This window comes from Oryctolagus cuniculus, chromosome 14 (genome assembly GCF_051225735.1).
Source record: "Oryctolagus cuniculus isolate XC-2025 breed Fujian yellow rabbit chromosome 14, ASM5122573v1, whole genome shotgun sequence".
NCBI classification, from domain to species: domain Eukaryota; kingdom Metazoa; phylum Chordata; class Mammalia; order Lagomorpha; family Leporidae; genus Oryctolagus; species Oryctolagus cuniculus.
Window position 1 is genome coordinate 87,958,213 of NC_142880.1, and position 25,623 is coordinate 87,983,835.

The window sequence follows — 25,623 nt, forward strand, 5'->3', positions numbered from 1 at the left end:
GTGCTGATCAGAAGCCAAGAGCCAGGGGTTTCCTTCTAGTCTCCCACGTGGATGCAGGGGCTCAAGCACTTGGGCCATCCTCCACTGCCCTCCCGGGCCACAGCAGAGAGCTGAACTGGAAGAGGAGCAACCGGGACTAGAACCGGCGCCCACATGGGATGCTGGCGCTGTAGGCTGGCTCTTTAACACGCTGCGCCACAGTGCCGGCCCCTGTCATCAATTATTAAATATATATGGAGCCCTTCCTAGGTCCCAGGCTTGATCTCAGATACCATTAGACAAAGACCCTCTCCTGGAGTTGGGACAGGAAGAGAGACAAAACAGGAAGCAAATGCTACATGCCAATAAGCATAATAAAGATAACCAAGGTGCTGAGAAAGTGAACAGGATATGGGGTGGCTGAGGCCAGGGAGAAATATTAGCTGTGACTCTCAACGGTGTGAGGGACTCAGCCTTTAGAGAGCAGTGACACCATCTTGCAGGTTAAGGAAAGAGTGAGGGCAAAGACCCGAAATCCTTGAGCAGGAAGGTGATCCCTTGCAACCGCCACTCACTGCCTGCCTTGCTTTTCTTGGATATGCAGAGGAGGCATAGAGGATTGGACCCCAAGTGACCGTTCTGTTATTGTGCCCCACTGTGAAGCCGGCAGCCTAAGGGCTAATGAATTCTGATCAGATATTGAAAATCTGTCCATTTTACTTTTATACCCAGTCAGAATTTCATTACTCGAGTGTACCATCTCTAGCCTAAAATTGCTTATAGAACTTACTCAGGGTCTTACCAGTGCACTGAGTACAAGAATCCCCTGCAAGGGTATCCAGCTATTCAGACTCCAGGGTGTGACCCACTGGGCCTTGGGAAGGTCTAAGTTGTAACTTGGGTTTTCTGTTGTCCTGTTTGCCCACCTGAATTCATTGGCCCTGTCTCCTGTCTGTCACTGGAACAACCTTGGCTGACAGCCCAGCCTCATTGGAAGCCACCGCTCTGTAAACCAGTCTCATGGTGTTCCTGGTAGCTGGCGTGCAGGGGACGTCTCCTTCAACCCTTTCCTGTTCATGATGAATGTGCTGTCATAGATGCTCTCCCGTGGGAAAAGGCTTTTGAGGGTCAGCCTGGGAACCCACCACCGCTTATCTCATGGCTTCTCTGGAAAAGATGCTTCCAAGGATCCGACACCCAGAAGAGAGGTGCACTTTGCACCACAGCCCACCTGCGGTGCAAAGAAGAGAACCCCAGACCTGCAAAAGGAAGCCTGGTTCTGAAGGGAGTGAGGCAGGTGTGGCTGACATCCTAAACACTGGGGTAAAGAAGGGCTGGTGTATTTATTTATGTGTGTGTATATTTAGTAGCTATTTGCACCTTAGAGGTGTCATAGAGACCTTAGAAATATACAGATTAAGAACATGAATGGAGTTTATTTGATAATAAGATTCATTTCTCAGTCTTTTAAATTCATTGTGGTTTTCTTTTTCCTTTAAAATGAGCATTGAGACTAGTCCCAGACTAAGTCTCCCAAACGGATACATTACCAGCAACTCAGTTGCAGGCACAGTGCCTGAGCCGTGGGAGACTGAGGGGGCAGGGGTGGCTTCAGCACTGCCAAGTGCTGGGTGGTCCCCTCTCAGGGACAGGGTTGGGGTGCTGCAGGGAGTGTCAGCGCGTGGAAGTGAGATGGTGGCAGAGTGGGTTGCTCCTGGCCGTTGCTGACCATGGGTCCTTCCTCGTCCACCCACCTCCACGTTGGAATGGCTTTGTGTTTCTCAGAGCAGCGTGTGACCCTCCAGCCCCGGGTTGCCTCCCCACCCAAGAGGTTCATGAGCTCCATGATTCACAAGGGCAAGAAGCTTCGGAAAAACCACCATGAACCTGCCCAGCTCCAGTAACCCTCCGATGACAGCTCGGCAACAGATGACAATTGTTTCCACCAAGGGCGTTTTGCTAAACACTTGTTGGCCTTCGCTGAAAACCTCCATCACTAAATGTGCTGGTATTTCCACCTGAGGAGGAATTTAACTGCAAAAAAGAGCAGAATGGTGAGCAACAATGAAAACACTGCCAGAAAGAAAATGCCCATGGCTGTAATCCCACAATACAACTTCACAGCAGACAGTTTAACTCCCCGGAGCGACGCAGGGGTTGCACAAATGGTCTCTTCGGAGCCTTCGAGTTTTTGCAGGTTTTCTTTATACCATGTTAAGAAATAGATATTTGAGCAACTGCACTCCAGGGGATTGTGACTTAAATTAATGATTCTTTGCTGGGACAAGATGGGGATCAGATGGCTTGGGACGGTGTGAATGTTATTGGAGGCCAAGTTGAGATAGAGCCCTTTTAGATGGCCAAGGGCTTCAATACTGCCGTACATCAGATTGTTGTGGCTCAAGTCCATGTGTCTCATTTTTCTAAGGTTCTGGAATGCATGCTGGTCAATGAAATGAAGACCGCAAGAGGATAAAACCAGAACCTCCAAGCTGTCCACCATCTGAAGTAGGTTGGACCTGGGCAAAGTCCCATCGTGGAATTGATTACCCTGTAGGTTCAGATGTCGGAGACTGGGCAGTCCAGTGAGGAGGTACTGATTGCTGGTATCTAGGAAGCAGTGAGAGAGATTCAGAACCTGCAGGTGATGGAGGTTTTGGAAAGGACTTTGTTGCGCTCTCATAGGCAAGCGGGTGAATGCCAAATCCAGGAGTTCGAGCCTGGGACAGTTGTCGAACGCCTGACTCTGGAGAGACAGGGGCTCACTGTAGCTCAAGTTGAGGCTTTGCAAGTGTGACAGACCTCTGAGTGCCACGCTGCAGCAGTCAGGAGCCTCCAGGTCATTATGGCTCAAGTCCAGCTGCTGGAGCTTCCCTAGTTTTTCCAAACAGCCATCACGGAGCAGGAGTCTCCTCACGTTGCCTTTGATGTAGAGGTGTGTAAGGGAGGGGAAATTGGCAGCATTGATTTGACATAAGTGTTCAAAATGATTTACATTGAGAACTAATTTCTTGAGTGACTCCATCCCCTCAATCCCAGAGGGTAAACTTGTCAAGTGAGTTGCTGTCAGATCCAATTCCCGGATTCGCTTGAAGCACTTGAACGTGGCAGACGTGAGGTCGGAGAAACGGTGCTTCTGCAGGTTGATGCTCTCCACAGACATTTCGCAGAGTCCCTGAAGCACAGCTGGACTCAGGTCTGACGCATTGGTGTCCTCAAAGGACCCCAGCCACAGGGACTGAATGGCAGACTTCTGCAGCCCCTTGAATATGACAGACAAGTCAGCCATCCCTCCAAAGTTCACACTTCGGAAGACGGTTGAGATGAAAGCCTCCGGCTCAATATCTTTAATGTCATTGCCGTTGAAATTGAGGCTCAGGTTGGTGGCCGGCTTCAGACACGTCACATCTTCTTTAGAGAGGTAGTGTATAGCGTTATTCTGGAAATCCAGAACTTGCAGGCTTTGGGTTGGGAAGCTTTTGGGGAGCTGAATGGAGGAAATATGGTTGCTTCCAAGATACAAGCTTTCCAGGTCTCTCAGATTGTGCCCTGGGATAAACTCAAGACTGGTTATTCCCGTTTGGATCAAGAATAGATGCTTCAGTGCCACGGGCCCATTAAACGCTGTTTCGGCAATGAATATTAGGGGATTTCCAGTGAACACCAGTGTGTTCAGTTGGCGATGGCTTTGAAAAGTGTCTTCGTGTATCCAGTTAATCTGGCACCTTTGAAAACCAATGGCATTTAACAATTATTAATTAGAACAAAGGAAACATTCCTTGTCAAGGGGCATGCATTTTGTATACAGTAAGACATATGACTGTTATCCAATGTAAACATGAAACGTTCTTTAGTACCCAGAGATGGCACTTGAATTAATTCATGAGTAATCTCAGTTCTGAGCACTCTGATCTAGAATTTTTTCCAGATATTTTGTCCTTTTAGATGGAGCACTCAGAGGTTTATGTTTGAATTCTGAGGAACTATGAGTGTTTTCATTGATGGAGGCAAAATCAAACTGGGACTTACTATTTCAAGTAATATCACAGACAACAGGGCTATCTGTTGGGCCTGGTGATTAGAACACTGGTTAAGACCTCTGCATTCTGTATGGGAATAGCTGAGTTCACGTCCCAGCTCAGGCTCTTTTTTTTTTTTTTTAAGATTTACTTATTGGTCGGCGCCATGGCTCAATAGGCTAATCCTCCACCTGCGGCGCTAGCACACTGGGTTCTAGTCCCGGTCAGGGTGCTGGATTCTGTCCCGGTTGCCCCTCTTCCAGTCCAGCTCTCTGCTATGGCCCGGAGTGCAGTGGAGGATGGCCCAAGTCCTTGGGCCCTGCACCCGCATGGGAGACCAGGAGAAGCACCTGGCTCCTGCCTTCGGATCAGCGCGGTGCGCCGGCTGCAGCGCACCGGCCGCAGTGGCCATTGGAGGGTGAACCAACAGTAAAAGGAAGACCTTTCTCTCTGTCTCTCTCTCTCACTGTCCACTCTGCCTGTCAAAAATAAAAAAAAAAAAAGATTTATTTATTTATTTAAGAGGCAGAGTTACACACAGAGAGAAAGGTCTTCCATCTGCTGGCTCACTCCCCATATAGCTGCAATGGGCTGGGCCAATCTGAAGCCAAGAGCCAGGCACCTGCTCTAGGTTTCCCACTTGGGTGCAAGGGCCCAAGGACTTGGGCCATCTTCCACTGCTTTCTCAGGCCACAAGCAGAGAGCTGGATTGGAAGAAGCACAGCTGAGACTAAACCAGAGTCCATATGGGATACCGCTGCCACAGGAGGAGGCTTAGCCTGCGACACCACAGCGCTGGCTCCCCAGCTCAAGCTCTTGACTCCAGCTTCCTGCTAATGCAGATCCTGGGAAGAAGCAGGTGACGGCTCAAGTGGTTGGGCTTCTGTCAACCACGTGGGAAATCTGTTTTGAATTCTTGGCTCTCAGTTTTGGCCTGACCCAGCCCTTGGTGAGTGAACTAATACATGAGGGCGTCTCTGTCTCTCTCTTTCTCTATCTGACTCTCAAAATTTATATATATATATAATTTTATCATATGATATTAATATTATTATGTAATAATATTAAATAATTATATAATATATACCTATATCCTATAATTATTAATATATAATTATAAAGTAATTATAATATACTCTATAATATATAGTATGATGATACTTTGAAAATGGAATTAAAAAATAAGTTTAATTTTGGTGCAAAAAGTTGAAATCTTTGCTTGGTTTTTGCATGGTACATGTTTTTCCATGAACCTTTTGAATGTCCCTTGTATGCATGGATTTCAACTTTTTTTTTTACGGCAAAATAAACTTATTTTAAATTCCATTTTCCAGCAACTTTTTAAGGTCCCTTATATTTGATATGTAATACATAAATATATAAATCTGTACCATTCTGGGCAAATTATCATTTTTGTCAACCTCTGTTCATCTGTGAATTATAGAAATAGTGCATACTTTGCAGGACTGTTGTGAATCAAATGACACATGTGAAAACTCTCCTAGAACTACGGGTCAGTAGAGATTTAGAGAAACTCATCTTGGTGCTGCAACTGAAAATACTGGCTTACACACAGATGTAAATATACACATACATGCACAGATGGTTTCCTCATGTAACCATAAGTCGGTCATTATAAGCAACATGGCTACCTCAGAGTGGCCACAGCACTTGGGATGTGAGGGTTCTGCCACGTGGGGCATTTAAGTGGAAGGACCCACATGTGTAGACATCATATCCATGTACACACACACACACACACACACACACTTTGTTTGCTTCCTTATTTTCTCATAATACTTCTTCCCATCAGTTCTCAAACCTGGTTCAGTATTTGGAATCCTGATTCTGCACCTAAAACAAAACAATGGAGCTCCTTTTTCAATTTGTAGAAAAAAAAAACTCAGTAAGTGTGTTCCTCCTGTAAGTTTGTTGTCAATATTCACTGGAACCTCTTACACAGCTCTGCTGATATAACTGGTTTGAGAGTAAGTCACTTTCCTCCCACTGATTGCTGTTTATTTAAAATACGATTCACCTGCATAAACGTAGTCCATGAATCTGTCAAAAATTAATTAGAAATTAAAATTTTAAAAATGATAAAAATAGTATTTCATGGGAAATACTATTTTATTATTTTGATCCCCAATAGAAGGTTCTAGAAACAGTGTGACCAAGAGTTATCATTTTACTTAAGTAAAACTTTATGAGTACACAAGAAACTCAGATACATACCTGGTTAAATCCAAAAAGGTAAGATTAATGAGTCTGCTGAAGGTTGTATTTTGAATTGTAGGCAAGAAATTAAAGCTAAATTCCAAAATTTCTGTTTTGTTTGGTAGAGTGTCAGGAATTTTGCTGAGACCTAAGTTTTCACAGTTGTATGTTTTGTTGGCTTCTTTCTGATGGGAAAAACACTGCAATTAATATGGGACTTGGTAATCTGATTGAAGAGCTGCCAAATTATATATGTTTTACCCATTCAGCAGTAATCCCACATGTAGTAAACCCCCAAATAGGTGCTTGCAAGATGACAAAATGACTTCCTCATTATAGTGTTTCTGTGTAATAACAAATGATTGGCAATAACTAGACAGTCCATCAAGACAGGGCTAGTTGAACAAAGTGTGGTGCATTCACAAAATGGAATCCTGTGCAGTTGGAAAAGTAATGAGAAAGAACTCCCTACATTGACATTGACTGAGTGATATTCCAGGTACTCTGTAGGTGAAAAAAGCAAAAATGCAAACTTATATGTAGTATACACAAAGAAAAAGTTTATGACAAAATGCATGTTATGAAAAAAATTACCATTTTCAAACATTTTTTGCACCAAAATGAGCTTATGTCTTAATTCTATTTTCCATAAGGTTTTTTGACTCTACCCTTCATATATAATATGGAGTATGCCACCTTTTGTGCAACAAAGGTGTATTTGTATTTTCTTCTATCTGTGAAAAGAAACCAGAGGAAACCCCTCAAACTGGTTATCTTTAAGGTAAAGGGAGGAATCAGAGAGAGGAACAGCAATAGAAGTAGACTTCTCTGAGTAGACTTTGTGGTATTGATTGGAGATGCCTGGAAATGCCTTATTTCCATTGGAAAACAAATTGACCCTAGATTAGCATCATGGAAATGAAACAATCAGACATCACTGTACTGTGGTATATAGCACTATTATGAAGTATTGCTTTCTTCCAAATAAAAACAAAATCAAAAACAAAGAAATTAAACTGGAATCCAGTCAAGACTTTTGGCCTAACTTCATATCTTAGAGATATCCTAGGTTTAAGCTAATACCTCAAAGTAGCAATCAAGCAAAAGTGAAATGTGGGGAGTTCTGTAGAATAGCTGACTTTGTTTTATTGATATGTGTAAGACAGAGTGAGAGCGAGCAAGAGAGAGGAGAGACAGATACATGTTACTTAAGTGACATAAACAGCCAACAGCAGAGTGACCCTTGGTCAGATTCCTGTTTGGATGGAACAGTTGTGAAGACATTTTATAGATTGTCAGAGAACTTCAAATGAAGATAGGATTTGACAATATTAAGGAAGTATGTATTTTGTTAATGATAATGACCTTGTGGCTATATAAAAGGAATGCTTGTATTCTTTTGAGGTACGTATTGAAGTGTTTTGGGGGTGAAATCGGGATTTGCTTTAAAATATGAAAAAGGAGGAGTGGATAGATGAAGTTTGGAAAAATATTGATGGTTATTGAATGTTGCATGATGTATATATGCAGATTCTTTGTAACGACTTCTGTTGAGGTTTAGATTTTTTCGAAAAACAACATAGGGAAAGTAGCAGGGTGACACACACCTTAGGGTTTGCAATCTGAAATAGGTGTTAATTTTTGGTCTCTGGATCTGCAGGCTGCTGATACAAGACCCTAGGCCTAGGGGCACAGCCCCATGCATAGGTATAGATGACTTCCTCATTCCGTGCCCCAGGATAGTCAGGGACTCAGAAGCCTGCCAATTGTGGCTTTTTAGGTGCCCAAACCCAAGTTATAAGCCTTGGACTGACTAGACAAAAGTTGGGAAGTAGTTAGTGGGAAGCCTATGGAACCGTGGGGACATACTTTATTTGGATGATGCTTTAGGAGAGAGGTAGTTGGGTAGGTGTGAAGGTTGGTGGAATCTACTTTCACTCCTAGGCATTAAAGAAATGACCTCCAGGGAATGAGTTCTTGCATGCACAAGGACCGAGGGCCATCTCTCCAACCATCTCAGGCTCCAGGGAAGTCCATTCACGCTCCCAGCCCCTGCCTTTCTCTGGCCACACCGGGGCTCACTGGAGGCCCCTCAGAGACCACCCTGGCATAGCAAAGACCTACTCCACCAACTTCTAGCTCAGCAAATTTCCTGATACTGAGTCGCAGACAGCTGCTTAGCTGGAAATAGAACTTCACATTTCTCTCTTTGTTCTGAAACATGAACCTTTAGAGATGTCATCATTTTAGTTGCTTTTCACTTTATTCCAATTTTAGCCTAGTGGTACACTTTTTCGTAGGTACACGGAGCATGCTCATCTACAGGAAATCACCAGTTTTCTTTAATATTGTGACAATATTATAATTGTCACTGGTGAAAATGCTATGCGTAGGTTTCCTTGCAATTCACTCTTCATTTTACAGATGCAAAGTCCTCCAGGCACTGCCACAAATCCACATAATGTCCTTGAAACACGCACTTTGCATGTAAAACTTAGGTGTAGCTGACGAGTAGGGAAAAAAGCCACACACATCCTGGCAGACCTGGCTTTGGTGCCCATGAATATGGGCAACCCAGAGAGAATATGCATGTGCAGCTGCTGGCCCCTTGGTCGTGAAGGTGCCCATGAGCTTGGAGGAGATATTTTTATTTTCTGCTCTCCATTGGGATAACTGATGCCACATAGATTTGGAGAACGGGGACTTCCTTAATTCCTCTTGTCCCATTCCAGCCCTCCAGCAAAAGGCTCAATGAGGGCTCTCTCCTCTGTCTCCTGAATGTGTAAGTGCTGGTGGGGGTGGCAGATGCCTTGATTATGCTGTGGCTCAGCTTCTTGTGTGCTTTGCTAAGCACGTTACTGCACAAGTGTGACCCAAGACCTCTCCTGAGCAGGGGCCCGCAGGAGCTCTTAGCAAAATGGAAAGGTGGGAAAATGAAACAACTCATTGTCAACTCAGTGAAAACCCAAGAAGTAGCAGATGGTACCACCATGGGAACGGTACCCAGAGGCCCACATCAAACCTGGGCCATAGCATTAAATGATCTCTGGTTGGAAATGGGTGCCCTTTTGCAGCTTTTAAAAAAGTTTATTTGTTTATTTGAAAGGCAGAACAACAGAGAGAGAGAGAGAGAGAGAGAGAGAGAGAGGATGGAGGAGGGAGGGAGATATTTTCCATCCACTGATTCACTCCCCAAATGTCCATAATGGCTAGGGTTGAGCCAGGTAGAAGCCAGGAGCCCAGAACTCCACCTGGGTCTTGCACGTAGGAGTCTCAAATTCTGAGCAATTGTCCGCTGCCTCCCAGGGTACATGTTAGCTAGAAGCTGGATCAGAAGCAGAAATGGGACTCAAACCTGGTATTCTAATATGGGCTTAACCACCGTGTTTGCCTCCCAACAGCTTTTTAATCACAACTGTAAAATCAAATTGTCATGATGATAGGGCCACCAAAGCTCCACATGCTCTGGAATCTTCTAAGAGGCATTGATCATATTTTCCAGGCAGGAAGAACACACACACACACACACACACACTATCCTTATTCTTTTTGACTGAGAGTAAATTGTAGACTTCAGAATCGTTTACACCTAAATATCTGTTTATATATCCTGAGCACAAAGATATTCTCTTATACAACCACAGTGCCATGATCAAATTCAGAATATTAACATAGATCAAAGTTACTATCTAATATAGAAGCAGTATTCAAATTTCTCCAGTTGTCCCAATATTATCTGTACTAGTTTTCCTTTGTTCCACATAGGATCACACACGACATGTAGCTGTGATCTTTGTAGACCCCTGTAATCAGAGACAATTCCTCAGTCTTGGATTGTCTTTCCTGACAATGGTCATTTTTGAAGAATGCAGACTGCTGTTTTGCCCTCTTTGTAGGTTTGTGTGTTTCCCCATGATCTGATAAAGCTTATACATTTTGTTGTTGAAATACAACAGCTTCCTTGCATCTTTCTTGCTGTCAGGATTCAGATCCGAACTTCCAGAGAATTCACCCAGACAGCATAACACAGGCGGCAGGACAGCAGGATGACAAGCAACAGAGAACGAAAAGGGCAGGCTTCGGAAAAGCACAGACAGCATGGCTACCGCAGCGTGTTTCAGCTGCCTTTCTGGGCAGTTCCCACCCACAGCTGTGGTTCCTCCGGGCTCCATGTGACCACTTCGTGTAGGTCTCATCGTTCCTTTCTAGAGCTTAGTGAGTGGCCGGCCAATGTCCAGAGTCACTTTCTCCCGCCTTTGCTTCTCTTGGCTGCCCTCTCCCAGGAACCCTGGAGATATGCATCACACAGCTGCAGAGCTGCGGCAAGCTCATGTGGTTTTCACCAACTGCCCGGTGCCCACTCAGATTCTAAATCAAGGGAATTTTGCTTAGAAACCCCTGTGCCCCGGGGCCTGTGCCGGCTGCTTTGTCTCGGGCTCTGCCTCGGAGCTGCAGGCTCCTGAGGTGTGACATCTGTATTCGCAACCCTTTTTCCCTTCAGGTCTTCATTTGCATTTTTTCAATCAAGGTCTTATTTTGCTTCTTTTTTCTGTACCTCTAGCTCCCTCCCACCCCACCGTATTTCCCCTTCTTGCAAGTGCTGAAACATTTCTCGTGTGGAACCCTTTGAATTTCACTCTCAAGTGCTCACTGCCAACTTCCCGTCTCTCTCACCTGCACTGGATATGCACAGCAGCCAGCTACCCCGCACAGCAGGAGTCTGAGGCACTGGCTCCCAGCTTCCTCTGAGTGATCCCATTTCTATCCAAGAGTCAGCAGTTTGACTAGTAAACTGAATCCCAGAGCAACAAACGCTCTTTAAAACAAAACAAAGCGGCCAGCACCGCGGCTCACTAGGCTAATCCTCCGCCTTGCGGCACCAGCACACTGGGTTCCAGTCCCCGTCGGGGCGCCGGATTCTGTCCCGGTTGCTCCTCTTCCCGGCCAGCTCTCTGCTGTGTCCAGGGAGTGCAGTGGAGGATGGCCCAAGTGCTTGGGCCCTGCACCCCATGGGAGACCAGGAGAAGCACCTGGCTCCTGCCGTCGGATCAAGCGCGGTGCGCCGGCCGCAGCGCGTCGGCCGTGGCAGCCATTGGAGGGTGAACCAACGGCAAAAGGAAGACCTTCCTCTCTCTCTCTCTCTCTCACTGTCCACTCTGCCTGTCCAAAAAAAAAAAAAAAAAAAAAAAAAAACCAACGCAAAACGAACACCCCTAAGTAGGACACCCCTAAAAGCCTGCGGTCAATCTGACTCCTCCAGGAAAAGGATAGACCAAGGATATGCCCTTTATTTCCTGTCTGGCTCTCGAGTCAGAGAGGAATCAAATCTCTGGGTTCAAATCTCAGCTCTTAGCCACCACACTGTGTTCTTTGAGCCTTGTTCCCCAACAGTGGGTTGCTGACGGTGACCTCACCTTGCAGGCCGAGAGTGAGGACTGCTGACCCTCTGCTGCTGCCGTGCACCTGGGAGGCAGAAGTGGTTCAGGTAGTTGGGCTCCTGCTGCCCATGTGGTGGATCTGGATGGAGTTCCTGGGTCTCGACGTCAGCCTAGCCCAGCCCTGACTGTTGTGACCTTTTGGGGGAGTGAACCCATGAATAGACGACCTCTCTGTATGTCTCTGCTTTACAAATGAGAATAAATAAATTTTTAAAAATTTATTTAGAAGATAGAGGGCCAGCCTTGTGGCATAGCAAATTAAGCCACCACTTGTGATGCTGGTATACCATATCAGAGCACTAGTTTGAGTCGCAGCTGCTCTGTGTCCTAGATAGCTTCCTGATAATGTGCTTGGGAAGGCAGCAGATGATGGCCAAGTACTTGAGTCCCTGCCACCCATGTTGGAGACCCCGATTGGGTTCCTGGCTCCTGGCTTTGGCCTGGCCTGGCCCTGATTGTTGCACCCATCTGGGGAGTGAACCAGCAGATTGAAAATCTGTTTATCTCTGTCTCTCCCACTCTCTCAATCCCATCACTCTGCCTTTCAAATAAATCAAAAAATCTTTAAAATTTTTAAAAATTAAAAAATAAAATTTTATGAAAACATACACTCTGAAGAGCTTTGAGCTTCCATAAGAAAGGTGCTACAATAAATGCAAGGTCTTACTGATCTCTCTCAAACACACACACATACTCTACCCCTCCCCCAAGAAAATAGCCCTACCGATACCTTGACCTGTAGAACTGTGAGGCAGTCAGTTTCTGTTGTATGAATCACCCACCCCGTCTGTAATACTTTCTCAGGGCGGCCCAAGCAAACAGAGACACTTCCCAGCCTTTACTTCCTCTAATCGTCGTGCCTCCACTTGCTTTGAGAGCAGCCTAACTCCATCCCAACATCAAACTAACAAGGTTCTGTTAGTTGCTGTTCTGGTCCTTATTCCAGTGCAGGCTCCGACCTGTGCCCTGCCTTCCAGGTCAGTCTCCTGACCTCCTCCCAGCTACTCTTCAAGCCCTTTCCACGGCTTGTGAATCACAGCGCGTACTCATTCAGCCCCAGCCAAAGCAGCCTACGGAGGCATTAAGACCGATGGACCCTCCCGTCTAACAGGCCACACAGTGCTGTGACCTTTGCTAGGGTCAGAGCCAGTGGAGGAGGCTTTCAGCATTTTAGAAGATGACAAGAGACTGAGTTCTCTCCTTTCTCTCTCCGACCACCCTCTCAAAGAACTCCCTACAGGTTGTAAATATTGTTGTGATCCAAAACAGAAGGTGTAATTTGGCTCTATTTTCAGATATTCCTCCTGTGGGTTAGTAAAACAGATGGAGGGCTGTCCAACTGGAGGAGAAAGCCAGAGCCCTCAGAATGATCTTTTAAATGTTGGAAACTCTGGCAGAGTTGCCTTTACTAATCATCACCTTGAGAGTCAGGAAACCAAAGGACCATTTGGAGTGGTGGCCCTGTGCTGGGCTGACAGACAACTCCTGCAGGCCAGGGCCCAGCTCTTGGAGTCTGCCGTTTGCACCCAGATCCTATTGATATCTTAGGCTCTAATTGGGATTCTCTGAGGGGGGCATTGTTTAAAGGAGAAGAAATCTCTCACTTCCTCCCAGCAAGATGTCACCTGACAATATCGTGGCCGAGCTCCTTTTCATAATATAGAGACACTTTCCTGTGAGTGCCTTTCAAAAAGTTCATGGGAAAAAACAATTAAATGATCAGGTTATTTCAATGCAAACATTTTTTACAATATATTCACAGTTATTTCATAATCATTTCAGAATTATTTTTCCAAGCCCAGTTTGAAGATCTTTGAATGCACGGATCTCAATTTTTTTTTTTGCACTGATCTAAACATCTTTGAATTCCATTTTCCATGAACTTTTTGAGGCACCCTGGTATATGCAAGTGCCCTTTTCAAGACAGTGGATGTTGAAATGCTGAGATTCCAGTGGGACCGCAGCTCAGTTGCACAATTTCCAGACTGTTGAATCTGGATAAAGACAAACCATTTGGACTCACCTCGATGCACATCGGATCCGAGGAGATGATGACTTTGCAGCTGGCAGAAAGTAGCACGGCCAAAAGGAAGCAACTGACAGCCCGAGCCATCACAGGTGGAATGCAATCCCCAGCTTGATGGGATCGTCTAATGCCTGGAGCTCAGAAATTGAGTTAAGCTATGATGACCCAATCTGGCATTCAGACAGGTGCTCAGAAGGGTGACCTTGGAACAAGAGACACTGCTGACTGCTCGACAGTTGGTGACTCTGTGTGTCAAGAAAGGGGAAGTCCCTTTTGTATACCACCCATTTTTGCCAAAAATAACAGAGACTGGCCACAGAATGGCCATGCGTTTCCTGGCGTACACAAATCAGCCACATAGTCCCTTTAGGGTTGGTCACACAGACTGTCAGTTTCACAGAGTTGGCCAACTCCCACAGCATCTATGCTTGTCCCTCTCCCAGAGAGAGGCTGAGGAGGCAGGAAACTGCCCTCACAAGGGAGGCCTCTTTGTTAGTTGTCGTAGGTGAGCGCTAAGGAGCGCTGTTGGGGCATGCTGGGAGGGAGCAGCACCCTGTGGGCATGGAGGGAAAAGCTGAGCCTTCAGGGTGCCTGCTGAGCGGGGAGTGGAGCAGGAGGGATCAGGGTAAGCAGGTACCTGTTCCTTGAGCCTCAGCTGCAGCCTTGGTCACCTTGCACAGCCCCATCTCCCGACTTTGCACAGCAGGAGGATCACTTTGTGGGTTGGCCTGGACTCAAAGGCCTGTTAGAGCAGCTAACAGGGGTGAAGTCTGCTCTTGTTCCCTCCCAACGTGGCCCCGGGAAGTAGAAGACACTGCCGGAAACGCAGCAGGCTGGCCACGGGAAAGCAGAGTTTAGGATGCCAGCCTTGGCGCTCTATCTTCTTTGCAACAGCTTTGGGGGAGGTTTGCTGTTACCCTTATTATGGTATACAGTATGGCAGTGATGTAAGAAAGTCCAAGTTCAGCTGTTTCTCAGTGGTCTGAATTAGCTGCCTCAGACATTGCTGTCCAGGTGTCAGAGTCATAGCAGGCAGTGGGGGTGGGGTGGTCACTGATCTTCCATCCCATTTCCAGGGGTGTGGTTTCTAGCATCTGGGATACAATGATTGAGATCCCGCCCATCTGGCTGTCATGTCGCTACTGAGACATTACGGTAGCTTTCATTCACTGAGTTCTTACTTTGTGTCACACACCGAACTGAATTTGATTTTTGTTTTTCATTCATTTCCCCATTTGAGGAAATTTCCATATAGGCCACAAAAGAGTTACTACTCATTCCCTCTCTATATACATGGAGAAACAGGGGCTTGGGGGAATTAAATGACTTCTCCAAGGTCACCGTACTCAAGGAAAATGGATCAGGCTTCTGATCCAGGCAACTGCACTGCAGGGAATTTTGTCTCTGGATGTAGCTGGAGAGTACGTGTGTGTGTGTGTGTGTGTGTGTGTGTTCATCTGGAGATTTCATAGAAGATGCTGAAAAGCAAAGGGTGCTGGAGAAATCATGCTCTTGGCATTGCACTAGGACTGCTACCAGTAGTTTGGCTTTATCAGTCTTCCTTCAAATGGCACCCTCATCACCAAGGCACCCGTGAAGATGGGTCGGCGCCAGACCACCCTGCTCCAGAGCAGATGTCCATCATGGTGCAACGCTTGGAGTTGAGGACTGGAAGCCTCGGATTCATCGTTACCAGTGGAGTGACCCTGGGCAAGTCTACTTCCCCTCTGAAAACTAAGAATCATAATTCCTATTCCACCTTCATCACAGGGTAATTACGAGGATCAAAAGGGATTGTATATGTGAAATGCTTTCTTCACCTGAAAGCCCTACATAAACATGAAGAGTGTGAAGCAAAGAGTCCTCTGAGTCACCAATTCCAATGTCATGTAAATATCACTTTCAGGAAATTGTCTCCTGCCCCAGAGATATTGAAATGGCATATTGCTTTCCTTCCTAAAGAAAGGTTTGATGGCTCAGTTAAGGCCATAAGATTTTGTCATTTTCTGAGGCCACACTATTTGCATATTATTTGCATATGTTTGCATAATGGATTCAAAAGACTCACTGCAAGTGTATAAGAGTAAAAGAAAATAGATGAATATGAGTGACCTTCTGCCACAGCATTCAAATCAAATATTCAGGGCATAATACCCTGAAATATGAAATAGATTAAAATTTAAACTATTGCAAACAGATGGGATGATAGGTTTTAGAGTTCAGGGGCAAGCATGAAGCCCTTATTTGGTCCCAGGTTGTAAAGAATCACATACTCTTAAAGGTCACCTCATCCAAATGACTTTCATGCCTGAATTCTCTCCTCCACACCCCTTACGCCACTGCAATCTGTAGACAGAAACATATTCACTACAGCATTTTCAGGTTATCCGAAAATGCCTCAGGTGACAAATTGTTTTGGCCAATTTCAACTGCTTAATAGGTTTTCTCTTATATTGAACTGCTAAAATCTTCCCTCTAACATACTGTCCCTTGTTTCTCCTGACGAACAGAGGAAGTACGAGCCCTTTTCTACCTGTCAGTTCATTGAGTATTTGAAAATAGCTATTATGTCCCCAAATTTTCCCTTTGTAGGTTAAAAATCTCTGGTTCCTATAACCGTGTCACAAATTCATGCATTAAAATTCCTGGCAGTCTATTTATCTGAATATTTTCTAAATCTCCCAAGAAACACACTGATTTGAATTTTAATCCTAGCTTTGCCATTTACTGGTAGGGTGTCACTGGGACAGTCTCTGTGCCTCCATTTTCTCATCTGTAAAACAATAGAGTTGGGCAATCTATGAGGCACTTCTTCATGTAGAATTCCATTATATTTGTATCTATGATTTCCAGGTTTTTTACATCACGGAGTTTTTGGCTTGAGCCAAGTAAGTGGAGTTACCATTGCTTTTGGTTGACAGTCTGTTCTCTCTTTCTTCCACCAGGTGGTCTTCTTATCCTTTCTTGGTAAATGAAAACTAGAGGGTGAGTTTTGGCTGGAGCAATGGTGCCATGATTGCTGAAATCCCGGTTCACTCACAGAGCCATAAGAAATGGAGCTGTCACTACCCAAGCACCAGTTCTTTCAGCTCTCTGGAGAAGGAGAAGAAATGATGGGAAAAGACATTAGAAATGCATTTATTTCTACTGCTCAACCATCACTTCGGGGGGAGACAACAGATCTGTGGACCCTGGAAGTTTCATGGAGTTCAACTATCTTGACACTGGTGATTAATATAGATTTACATACCAATTCCAAACCTATCTTTTTGTTGTGGTGGTTCTGTCTTGAATTCCATGCAGTTCATCCCTTGTGGTCAGCTGTCTCTCTCTCTGGATGACTGCAGAGAACTGCCCAGTTCTGTGTCCAGTGAGCCCTAAGCATCCCCTTCCCTGTGTCTCTATGTGGCTTTAGTCTGGGAGTCACTTGGGTCCTGGGATACATTTTTTGACTCTTTAAGTCCTTCCCTGTGATGGCCAAAGGCTAGTTATTTTCTTTCATAAATGTGCAAAGCAAAATTTGTCTTTGTGACCCGTATTGCGTGAGGAACTAGAAATATGTGATTTCCACAATATCTTATGGGCACTAGTTGGTGTCAAACTGACCTATCTTACTTCTTCACCTCAGTACACTTAGTTTTAGTTCTGCTTTTGGTTCAAGTCTGCTTCCCTTCCTTCCCCCACCCCCAGTTCCAGATGGTTAGTTAAATGTGCTTGTATCTAGATTTCTATTTGAGTATTTTAAGGTTTAATTTTCCTCTTTACCATTATATTTTCCAATATTTATCTACTTATTATTTTTAACCACTTTTTTATGACAAGTTTCAGAGCCAGAAGTAAAAAACCATCTTCAAAGTTATGGCCCCCATTTCTCCATAGACCCCCTGGATGCTGCTGCACAGACTCATCAGGACAGGGCCCTCAGATTCTCTGAAACCTGACTTCTTCCATGAGGCCCTACTGCTGCCTTTGCAGTGGACAGCAGCTGTGAGGTGTCCAGGCTGCATGCAGCAAGAGAAGCCTCTCCACACCATGAGAGGGAACACGGCTCACCTCATGTTCTGCCTGATTTTGTAAGAGAGGAAGGAATTTTCTTCTACCTTCCTGGGTTCTGTGGTTGAAGCCTGTGCATTGAACTGAAAAAGACAGATGAACAAGAGGAAGAGCATGAAGATGTATTGAATATTAGTATTTTTACATGGTACAGAGAGCATTACGGAAAGAAGAGACCACCTCAAAGAAGGAGTGAGACCCAGGGGTTTATATACCATACTAACAAAGAGCAATAAATTGTGAAGATGTGACAAGACATACAAAAGAGGGGTTTGGACTACAAGCAGACATTTGTGGGAAAATGACTAGGAAATCTACAGGAGAAACTAATGGAAAATAAAGGTTGTTTCACTGAGCTGTGTTTTGACTTCATCTCTGCAGAGATTAGGATGCTTTCCTTCCTAATGAGGGAGGGCACCTTTTTTCTGGGAAGTGTATGCTCAGCTCTTAGGTAGAGATGAGGAAGGCAGAGAGCCTTTCCTGGACCTGCTGTTTTTCAGTCACCTTCAGCTCAAAACATTCAACACGCCCAGGTGGCATATTTTGGGGTGGTGTGTTCTGACCTTCCATTTCAAGCCTGGGTGTGTCCTTTTGATGATTTCCAGCTTTATACTGCTGCCCTGATTGTGCTGCCCCAGAGCCTGGCTGTTTCTCTGTGCTGCTATTACTGGCACTGCCACCAACACTAACAACACAGAAGGCATGGTTTCTTCCCATGGAATCGACAGTTCACCTCTCCCACAAAACGCTCTAGGGCTTTCACACCTCCAAGCCCAAGTCTTCTCAGCTTCTGTACTCAGGAGGAGAGAAATTCTGCCTTGCCTGATCCAGAGACAGTTCACATTCCTGCCCAGGAGTCACCTCTTCCCAAGATGATGGATATTGGAAAGAATGGTTTCTCTTTCACCTGCTGTATTCTATAAAGGCAGAACTGTTGAAAGCATCCTTAGGGTTTTCCTCTTGAACTGTAGGTGCATGTAATACGGACAGGCAGTGAGATACGAGGACTAGAGCAAAGGACTGGGAATTGGGATTCTGATACAAAAACCTTCTCAACTCTGAACAAAAGTAGTCCTAAGAGTGGTGCATTTTAAAGTTAAAAATAATGTTTTAAACAATCTAATACAACTCTGTCATTTCTCTCATTAAGAATGTAAATGAACAACCTATGAGTCCCAAGAGTTGCAAGTATTCACATTATTCAGTGCTTGACTTTTAGCTCTTATGAGACATTTTCCACAACCAGTCTGTAGTCAGACAGTTTCCTATGAACATCATATTAAATTCGCTCGGCCCAAGGGAGCATGGGAGCAAAGGATTCCCCAAACTATCAAAGAGCTTGGCGACAACTTCTCTACATGGCAGTATGGTGCCCGTTCTTCATGCCAGTGAACCTCGGAAACGTCTCAGCCGTGTGACGGGCAGCAGTCTTGCGGATGGGATGGTGGTGGTGTGAGGGGAGCTTTTGACCAACAATGTCTTCCTCCTGTGAACAGGAGTGGCAGACAGGAGTTCAACAGCCTCAGTGGGTGTCTGCTTTCAGAGACAGTTGCCTGGGACAAATCATTAGCCCCTACATACCTCATCTTCTAATAAACTACTGTCCCCTGCTTATCTCTCAAGAATGCCTATGATGAGGAGGGTAGCCCATAAAGGACTATGAAAAATTATATATGATTGCTAGTAGAAAGCATGTGTGAGGCACCAGACTGGCTCTTTGTTCTCATTCACAATTGTGTAAAGGAAAGTTGGGGCAGAAATAGCATGTGTATAGAGAGCCCTTGTGGGGTGCCAGGGACTACTGGCAACCATTGTCATCTATAATTTCAGGACGACATCTTGACATTGCTCCTATATTTATCCCAGATTTATAGATGAGAAAACCAAGGCCAAGTTCAGGGAAATGTGCAAGGTCACAGGTCTGAAAGTAGAGGACACAGGATTCCTAACTGGCTCTGTCTGGTCCTAGACTCGACACTCTTCCCCTCCGCCCTCCATGCTGCCTCTCAAGAAATCGTCTTGCTTGTAGCAGAGAGAAGCCCAGAACTCCAGTTGTATGACCAGAGACGTGGTCAGCATGGACATCCCAGGCACTCAGGTTCACTGCAGGCCCTCCCAGTTCGCAGTCCTATGCAGGCAGTCTTCCTGGCATTTAGTTGCTAACCACATTTTCATAGGCTGGAGAGAGTATTTAGGAGAGATGTCAGCCTTATAAATTTAATCAGCTGGTCCGAAAGCAATCAAGATGCCATCTGGAAAGGCTCTGACTTCCTGCCCAGAAGATAAAGACATCTGGACTTAGTAAATGCCAAGGACATGCTGACTTGGTCCCCAGGCCTGTTAGCCACTCCTCGCTTCACACAGATGTATTTTCTTAATTACGCAGAAACCTACAGCTCTGAGCTACCCCTGGGGGCGCTGAGTGTCTGACTTTATTGGTCAACAAAAGTTGAGCTTCCCCCACCAGCAAACACCGTGAGCTGGAGTGGTTTCCCAGCGGTGGAGACAGATTTCCTGGAATAGCCACAGTAAATAGGCCTCTTTGATGACGATGATGGGGCAGGACGTGGCAACACACAGAGTTTCTGAATTAGGGAACATCATGACCGCTGGCCCTTCAGTGCAGCTGAGAGGGTACCACGCAGCTCACCACGGAGGCTTGCCAGGTTTGCATCCCCAATCTCTCTATGGCTGTGCGGGGAACTTGCTCCAATCACACGGGCTGGTGAGCAACCAGCTACTTGTGAGAGCCCCAGGGAGAGATGAAGGAGTCTGGGGAAGAACTGGGGAGCCAGAAGTGGAAGGTCGAGAGTCCTGCACATGGTTTTTAGTGGGACAACATCTGAACGTTTGCACGTGTTTTCTGAGCATTTCTAGAGATGGCCTAAATCTCGAGGGCTAGTTTCTACTTAATTTTGTTTTTAATTTTAATTGTCTAATTTGAGAGGAACAGAGACAGGGAGAGCTCTTGTCCACTGGTTCTCTCCCCAGTTGGCTGAAGCTCCTGGATGAGGACTCAGGGTCTCCAGTGTGGGCAGCAGGAACCCCATTAATGAGCCATCACCGCTGTCTCCACGGTATGTATTAGCAGAAGCTGTAATCAGGAGCCGGAGGTGGCAGTTGAGCCCAGGGACTCTGATGTGGGAAGCAGGTGTCCTAACTGTGTCTTAACTGCTAGGCCACACGCCCACCTCAGTTCTGTTTTAAAGTAGATTTGGTTCCTTCCAATGAGTACCTAAAAGCCACTAAGAACTGAAACCGTTCTCCCAACCCAGAGAACACTATTGCTCCAAGTCTGTGAATTTTCTGTTCCTATAATTAGCACTGATAAAGACTATTCTGAAAAATTCTCTATTAGTTCCCACACAGTTAAAAACTATTGATAATATTTAGGGTTTTTTTTTTTTGGAAAAAATTGCTAATTTATAGTGATTTACATTGGAGTGTTTTGTTTCAAAGTAATACAAATCCTGTGTTTATGAAGGATTATCAAATTTTTTCAATTCTAGCATAAGCTTTTCTTTAAAAAAAAAAAAAGATTTATTTGTGAAGCTGACGCCGTGGCTCACTTGGTTAATTCTCTGCCTTTGGCACCGTAATCCCATATGGGCGCCAGGTTCTAGTCCCGGTTGCTTCTCTTCCAGTTCAGCTCTCTGCTGTGGCCTGGGAGTGCAGTGGAGGATGGCCCAAGTGCTTGGGCCCTGCACCGGCATAGGGAGGCCAGGAGGAAGCACCTGGCTCCTGGCTTTGGATTGGTGCAGCCATTTGGGGGGTGAACCAACGGAAGGAAGACTGCTCTCTTTTTCTCTACCTCTCACTGTCTAACTCTATCTGTCAAATAAAAACAAAAAAGTTTTATTGCTTGGAAAGACAGAGTTACAGAGAGAGAGGGAAAGAGGAAGAGACTCTTCATCCTCTGGTTCACTCCCGAAATGGCTATAAATAACAAGGTATTAATCACGGAGATAGGATTAGGCTTGGGAGCTAGAGGCCACGCCCCTATTCCTGCATGATTTCACACCCCTACTTGATCCCACCTGTATACTCCCACCTGTTAACCACACCCCACCCCCTTTTTTTATTTGAAAGACAGAGTTACAGAAAGAGGTAGAGATAGAGACGAAGGTCCACTGGTTCACTCCCCAGATGGCTGCAATGGCCGATCCTGAAGCCAGGAGCCAGGAGCTTCTTTCGGGTCTCCCACGCGGGCGCAGGGGCCCAAGGACTTGGGCCATCTTCTACTGCTTTCTCAGGCCGCAGCAGAGAGCTGGATCGGAAGAGGAGCAGCCGGGTCCCAAACCAGTGCTCGTAAGGGATGCTGGTGCTTCAGGTCAGGGCTTTAACTGATGCGCCACAGCACTGGCCCCTAGCATAAGTTTTTGAACCAATATTGTTTCTAACTTAAAACCAAATGAACTCCAATGATAGACATTTGTCAATCTAGAGGAGATTGATGGAGAGTTAGGTCAACACGTTGCCAGTGCTTCTTTTCCTGGGGAAAGGCCTCTTCATATCGTTTCCCTTTGATTCTTGTGTAGGTCACATTGATTTGTTTGCCATTATCCATTTCACTCCCACTGCATTTTCTTGCTGAACACCTTCTTCCTTTAAGGCCTGTGTTGTTAGCTTTTGGTTCTTGCTTTAATTTTGTCTTATCTCTTTGAGGTTTCTTCCTTTCTGGTTTTTATATTATTATTTTATTTTATTTATTTTTTTTTTGACAGGCAGAGTGGACAGTGAGAGAGAGACAGAGAGAAAAGTCTTCTTTTTTCCGTTGGTTCACCCTCCAATGGCCGCTGCGGCCAGTGCACTGTGCTGATCCAAAGCCAGGAGCCAGGTGCTTCTCCTGGTCTCCCATGTGGGTGCAGGGCCCAAGCACTTGGGCCATCCTCCACTGCCCTCCCAGGCCACAGCAGAGAGCTGGACTGGAAGAAGAGCAACCGGGACAGAATCCAGCACCCTGACTGGGACTAGAACCAGGGTGCCAGCACCGCAGGTGGAGGATTAGCCTAGTGAGCCGCGGCACCGGCTTTTTTTTTTTTTTTTTTGCCATACCTTTAGCCATGGCTTTTCTTCGTCATACTTGCCTATCTGTTTCTCATTCATCAGAACATTGTGTCTCTGGGATCATTGTATTTCCTGTCTTGGAGGGCTCAGGCAGCACCCATGTATTTTATTGTCTCAGAACATTGCTTCATATGTCCAGATGCCTGATTGGATCAGCAGCCAGCACTGTTGGGGAGGAAAGCTGAATCCCATCCCAGTTATGAATGGACTTCCTCGAGTTTAGGACCAGGGATCTAGTGTGCAGCTTAGCCTGGTCAAGGGGATGGGCCTTTGTGGCCCTATGTGACCGTTAGGTTGGGGAGTGTTGGCCCCTTGATGGTTAGAATGGGGTGTATCCCATGGCCCTGAACCAGTAGACAGTTCACTTCCGAGCTGGTGCAAAGCTAGCTTTTGGCTAAAAGAGAGAGAGAGAGAGAGAGAGAGAGAGAGAGAGATGCAAGTATATGGAGCTTGTAGAGACAAGAGTAGGAAGCTAAGAACTGGTGTGTGGGATTTCCAAGGGAGAGAGAAAAAATTCCATTTCATCTTGTTGAATATGCATTTTAAGAAGACCAGTTGTAAATGGGCATCCAGGCAGAGAAAAAGTCCCTACACAGAGATACAATCATCAGCACCCACATATGGGAGACTTACAAAATTTTAGTTTCAATTCTACCATCGTCTTCCTCTTTGGAACACAACCGTTCCTCTTGCAGTCTATTATTAAAAAGGCAAAGAAAGAAGAAGAAGAAAAGAGGAAATTCTAAAACTCTTATTGCACTTTTTACATAGAGTTCAATTTGCTTTAAGCAATTGTCATAAAAATTTACATTTGTACAATGGATAAAATTTATCAAAGAACTCAAGTAATGTACAGAGTTAACTCATTTAATCCTTGTGATTAGACTCTGAGCTATTTATCACTCTATTGCTGCATCATAGAGTTCCTGCCAATGGCAACCTTGGCCACCAGATTTTGTATGCGTTTCAGTGATTTTTAAAAAGTAACTACGCAGACTCTGCTGAATAAAGGTACAGTGACTTGCAGCTTTGAGGCATGCTCATTCACTAGTCAAGTGCCAATAAGAAACTAACAGAGGCTGGCACCGCGGCTCACTAGGCTAATCCTCCGCCTGTGGTGCCGGCACACTGGGTTCTAGTCCTGGTCGGGGCACCGGATTCTGTCCCGGTTGCCCCTCTTCCAGGCCAGCTCTCTGCTGTGGCCCAGAAGTGCAGTGGAGGATGGCCCAAGTGCTTGGGCCCTGCACCCCATGGGAGACCAGGAGAAGCACCTGGCTCCTGGCTTCGGATCAGCGCGGTGCACCGGCTGCAGCGGCCGTTGGAGGGTGAACCAAGGGCAAAGGAAGACCTTTCTCTCTGTCTCTCTCTCTCTCTCACTGTCCACTCTGCCTGTCCAAAAAAAAAAAAAAAAAAAAAAAAAAGAAGAAGAAACTGAACAGATGACAAAAAAGTTTGCTTCATGTATCAGTCGTATCAGAAATGCCCTCAGAAGCCACTTGAGATATCCTAGGCTGAAGTTTTCACAGGGAAGTGTGCAGCCTTGACGGGACGCAGAGTTTTTATAGTGTCTGGAGGAGTCAGCTGTGAGGTCCAAATGTGTGCAGACATGGAGAATCACTGAATTTCACTGTACTCAAGCCTACAACAAGTGGTTAATGCACACTCTGAGTATCTGCATGGGTTAGAGTGGGAAACTAGAGACTGCCGGGGCGGATTCCTTCCAGGGGCAGGAAGATAGCCCATTCCCAGCCCAGAATTCTGCATGGAAAATAGCATGGCCATGATCCGCTGTTCTGTTCCATGTACCTTTTTTCATTGTTGTAGTGTTGTTACTTTTTGTTTACCCTTTAATCTAAAGACTTTGCACTAGATGGTTTCTTTATAATACAGCTTGGAATGCTAAACATTTAACTAGTTTCATCTTTATAAGGAGGTTCATAGAAAGTACTCCCTTCCCCACCCCCTCTCGCCCGGAAAATCATAATATCCAGCACAGTTGTCAGGTACTGTTGTGAGTACTTCACAGACATTAACGCATTCAGTCCTCATGCTTAGACTCTGAGTAGTCGTCTCTAGGTAAAGAAACACAAGGAAGCTAAGTAGCTGGAACATCTATGTGGCTGAAGAGGCACTGGCATCCAGGGAGTCTGGCCCCAGAAATAAAACAAGGGAAGTGACAGGAAAGTCTGAAGAAAGGAAAAGCCACCAGGATTGCCCAAAGCTTTGAAGGGAACATTGAACCATAGTCTTAATCCATGCCCATTTACTCAGGGTCTTGTGGTCAAGAGCAGAACAAAAGGGGCCAATACCAGCCCCCTGCCCTGCAGCTGTGCCCCGACTCGCCCCCACCGTGCTCTCCCAGTCTCCTGTGGTCTTGTCCAACATTAGTCCTGTTTCTGCTAAGGGTGAATCCTACTCTGACTTCTGAGCTGCACTGTTCAATAGGGAGAAGATGGGAGCCCCACATAATCTAAATTCTCTAGTGGCCCACATGCAACTTGTGAAAAAAGAAACAAAGCATCATTACACACACACACACACACAATCTAATATGCTTCTTCCCTCTACATTTTGCTTATAAATTTTGTTTTGTTTTGGATACAGGCATTTGGTACAGTAATTAAGACTCCACTAGGGACCCGCACATCCTGTATCAGGGGTCCTGAGTTTGAGTCCTGGCTCTGCCCCTGATTCCAGCTTCCTGCTAAGGCACATCCTAGGGGCAGCAGGGGATGGTTCATGAAGCTGGGTCCCTGTCCCCCATGTGAAAGTCCTGGATTGAGCTCCTGGCTTCAGCCCAGGCCCAGCCATTGTGAGAACTTGG

The 25,623-nt window shown here is 45.6% G+C and overlaps 1 protein-coding gene across 2 annotated transcripts; it reads right to left on the minus strand.

Annotated features, from left to right (window-relative positions):
* Nucleotides 1-1,395: 1,395 nt before the first annotated feature.
* CD180 (CD180 molecule) lies at nt 1,396-13,943 on the minus strand. Of its 2 annotated transcripts, none has more exons than XM_002714069.6 (3): nt 13,677-13,943; nt 6,234-6,400; nt 1,396-3,704 (listed from the first exon to the last, which is right to left on the minus strand). In XM_002714069.6, exons 1-3 carry the CDS (start codon nt 13,764-13,766, stop codon nt 1,976-1,978), a joined length of 1,986 nt encoding a protein of 661 aa, XP_002714115.1. In that variant the 5' UTR covers nt 13,767-13,943; the 3' UTR covers nt 1,396-1,975. The 2 variants fall into 2 exon arrangements, with proteins under 2 accessions (XP_002714115.1, XP_089169364.1); XM_089313238.1 differs by having other exon boundaries at nt 6,234-6,396; nt 13,677-13,930.
* Nucleotides 13,944-25,623: the final 11,680 nt, after the last annotated feature.

Coding starts and splice junctions, on each gene's coding strand:
- CD180 (XM_002714069.6), bottom strand. CDS start 13,766: ATGGCTCGGGCTGTCAGTTGCTTCCTTTTGGCCGTGCTACTTTCTGCC. Junction 6,401..13,676: donor CGGATCCGATGTGCATCGAG/GTGAGTCCAAAT, acceptor TTTTCCCATCAG/AAAGAAGCCAACAAAACATA. Junction 3,705..6,233: donor ACCTTTTTGGATTTAACCAG/GTATGTATCTGA, acceptor TGGTTTTCAAAG/GTGCCAGATTAACTGGATAC.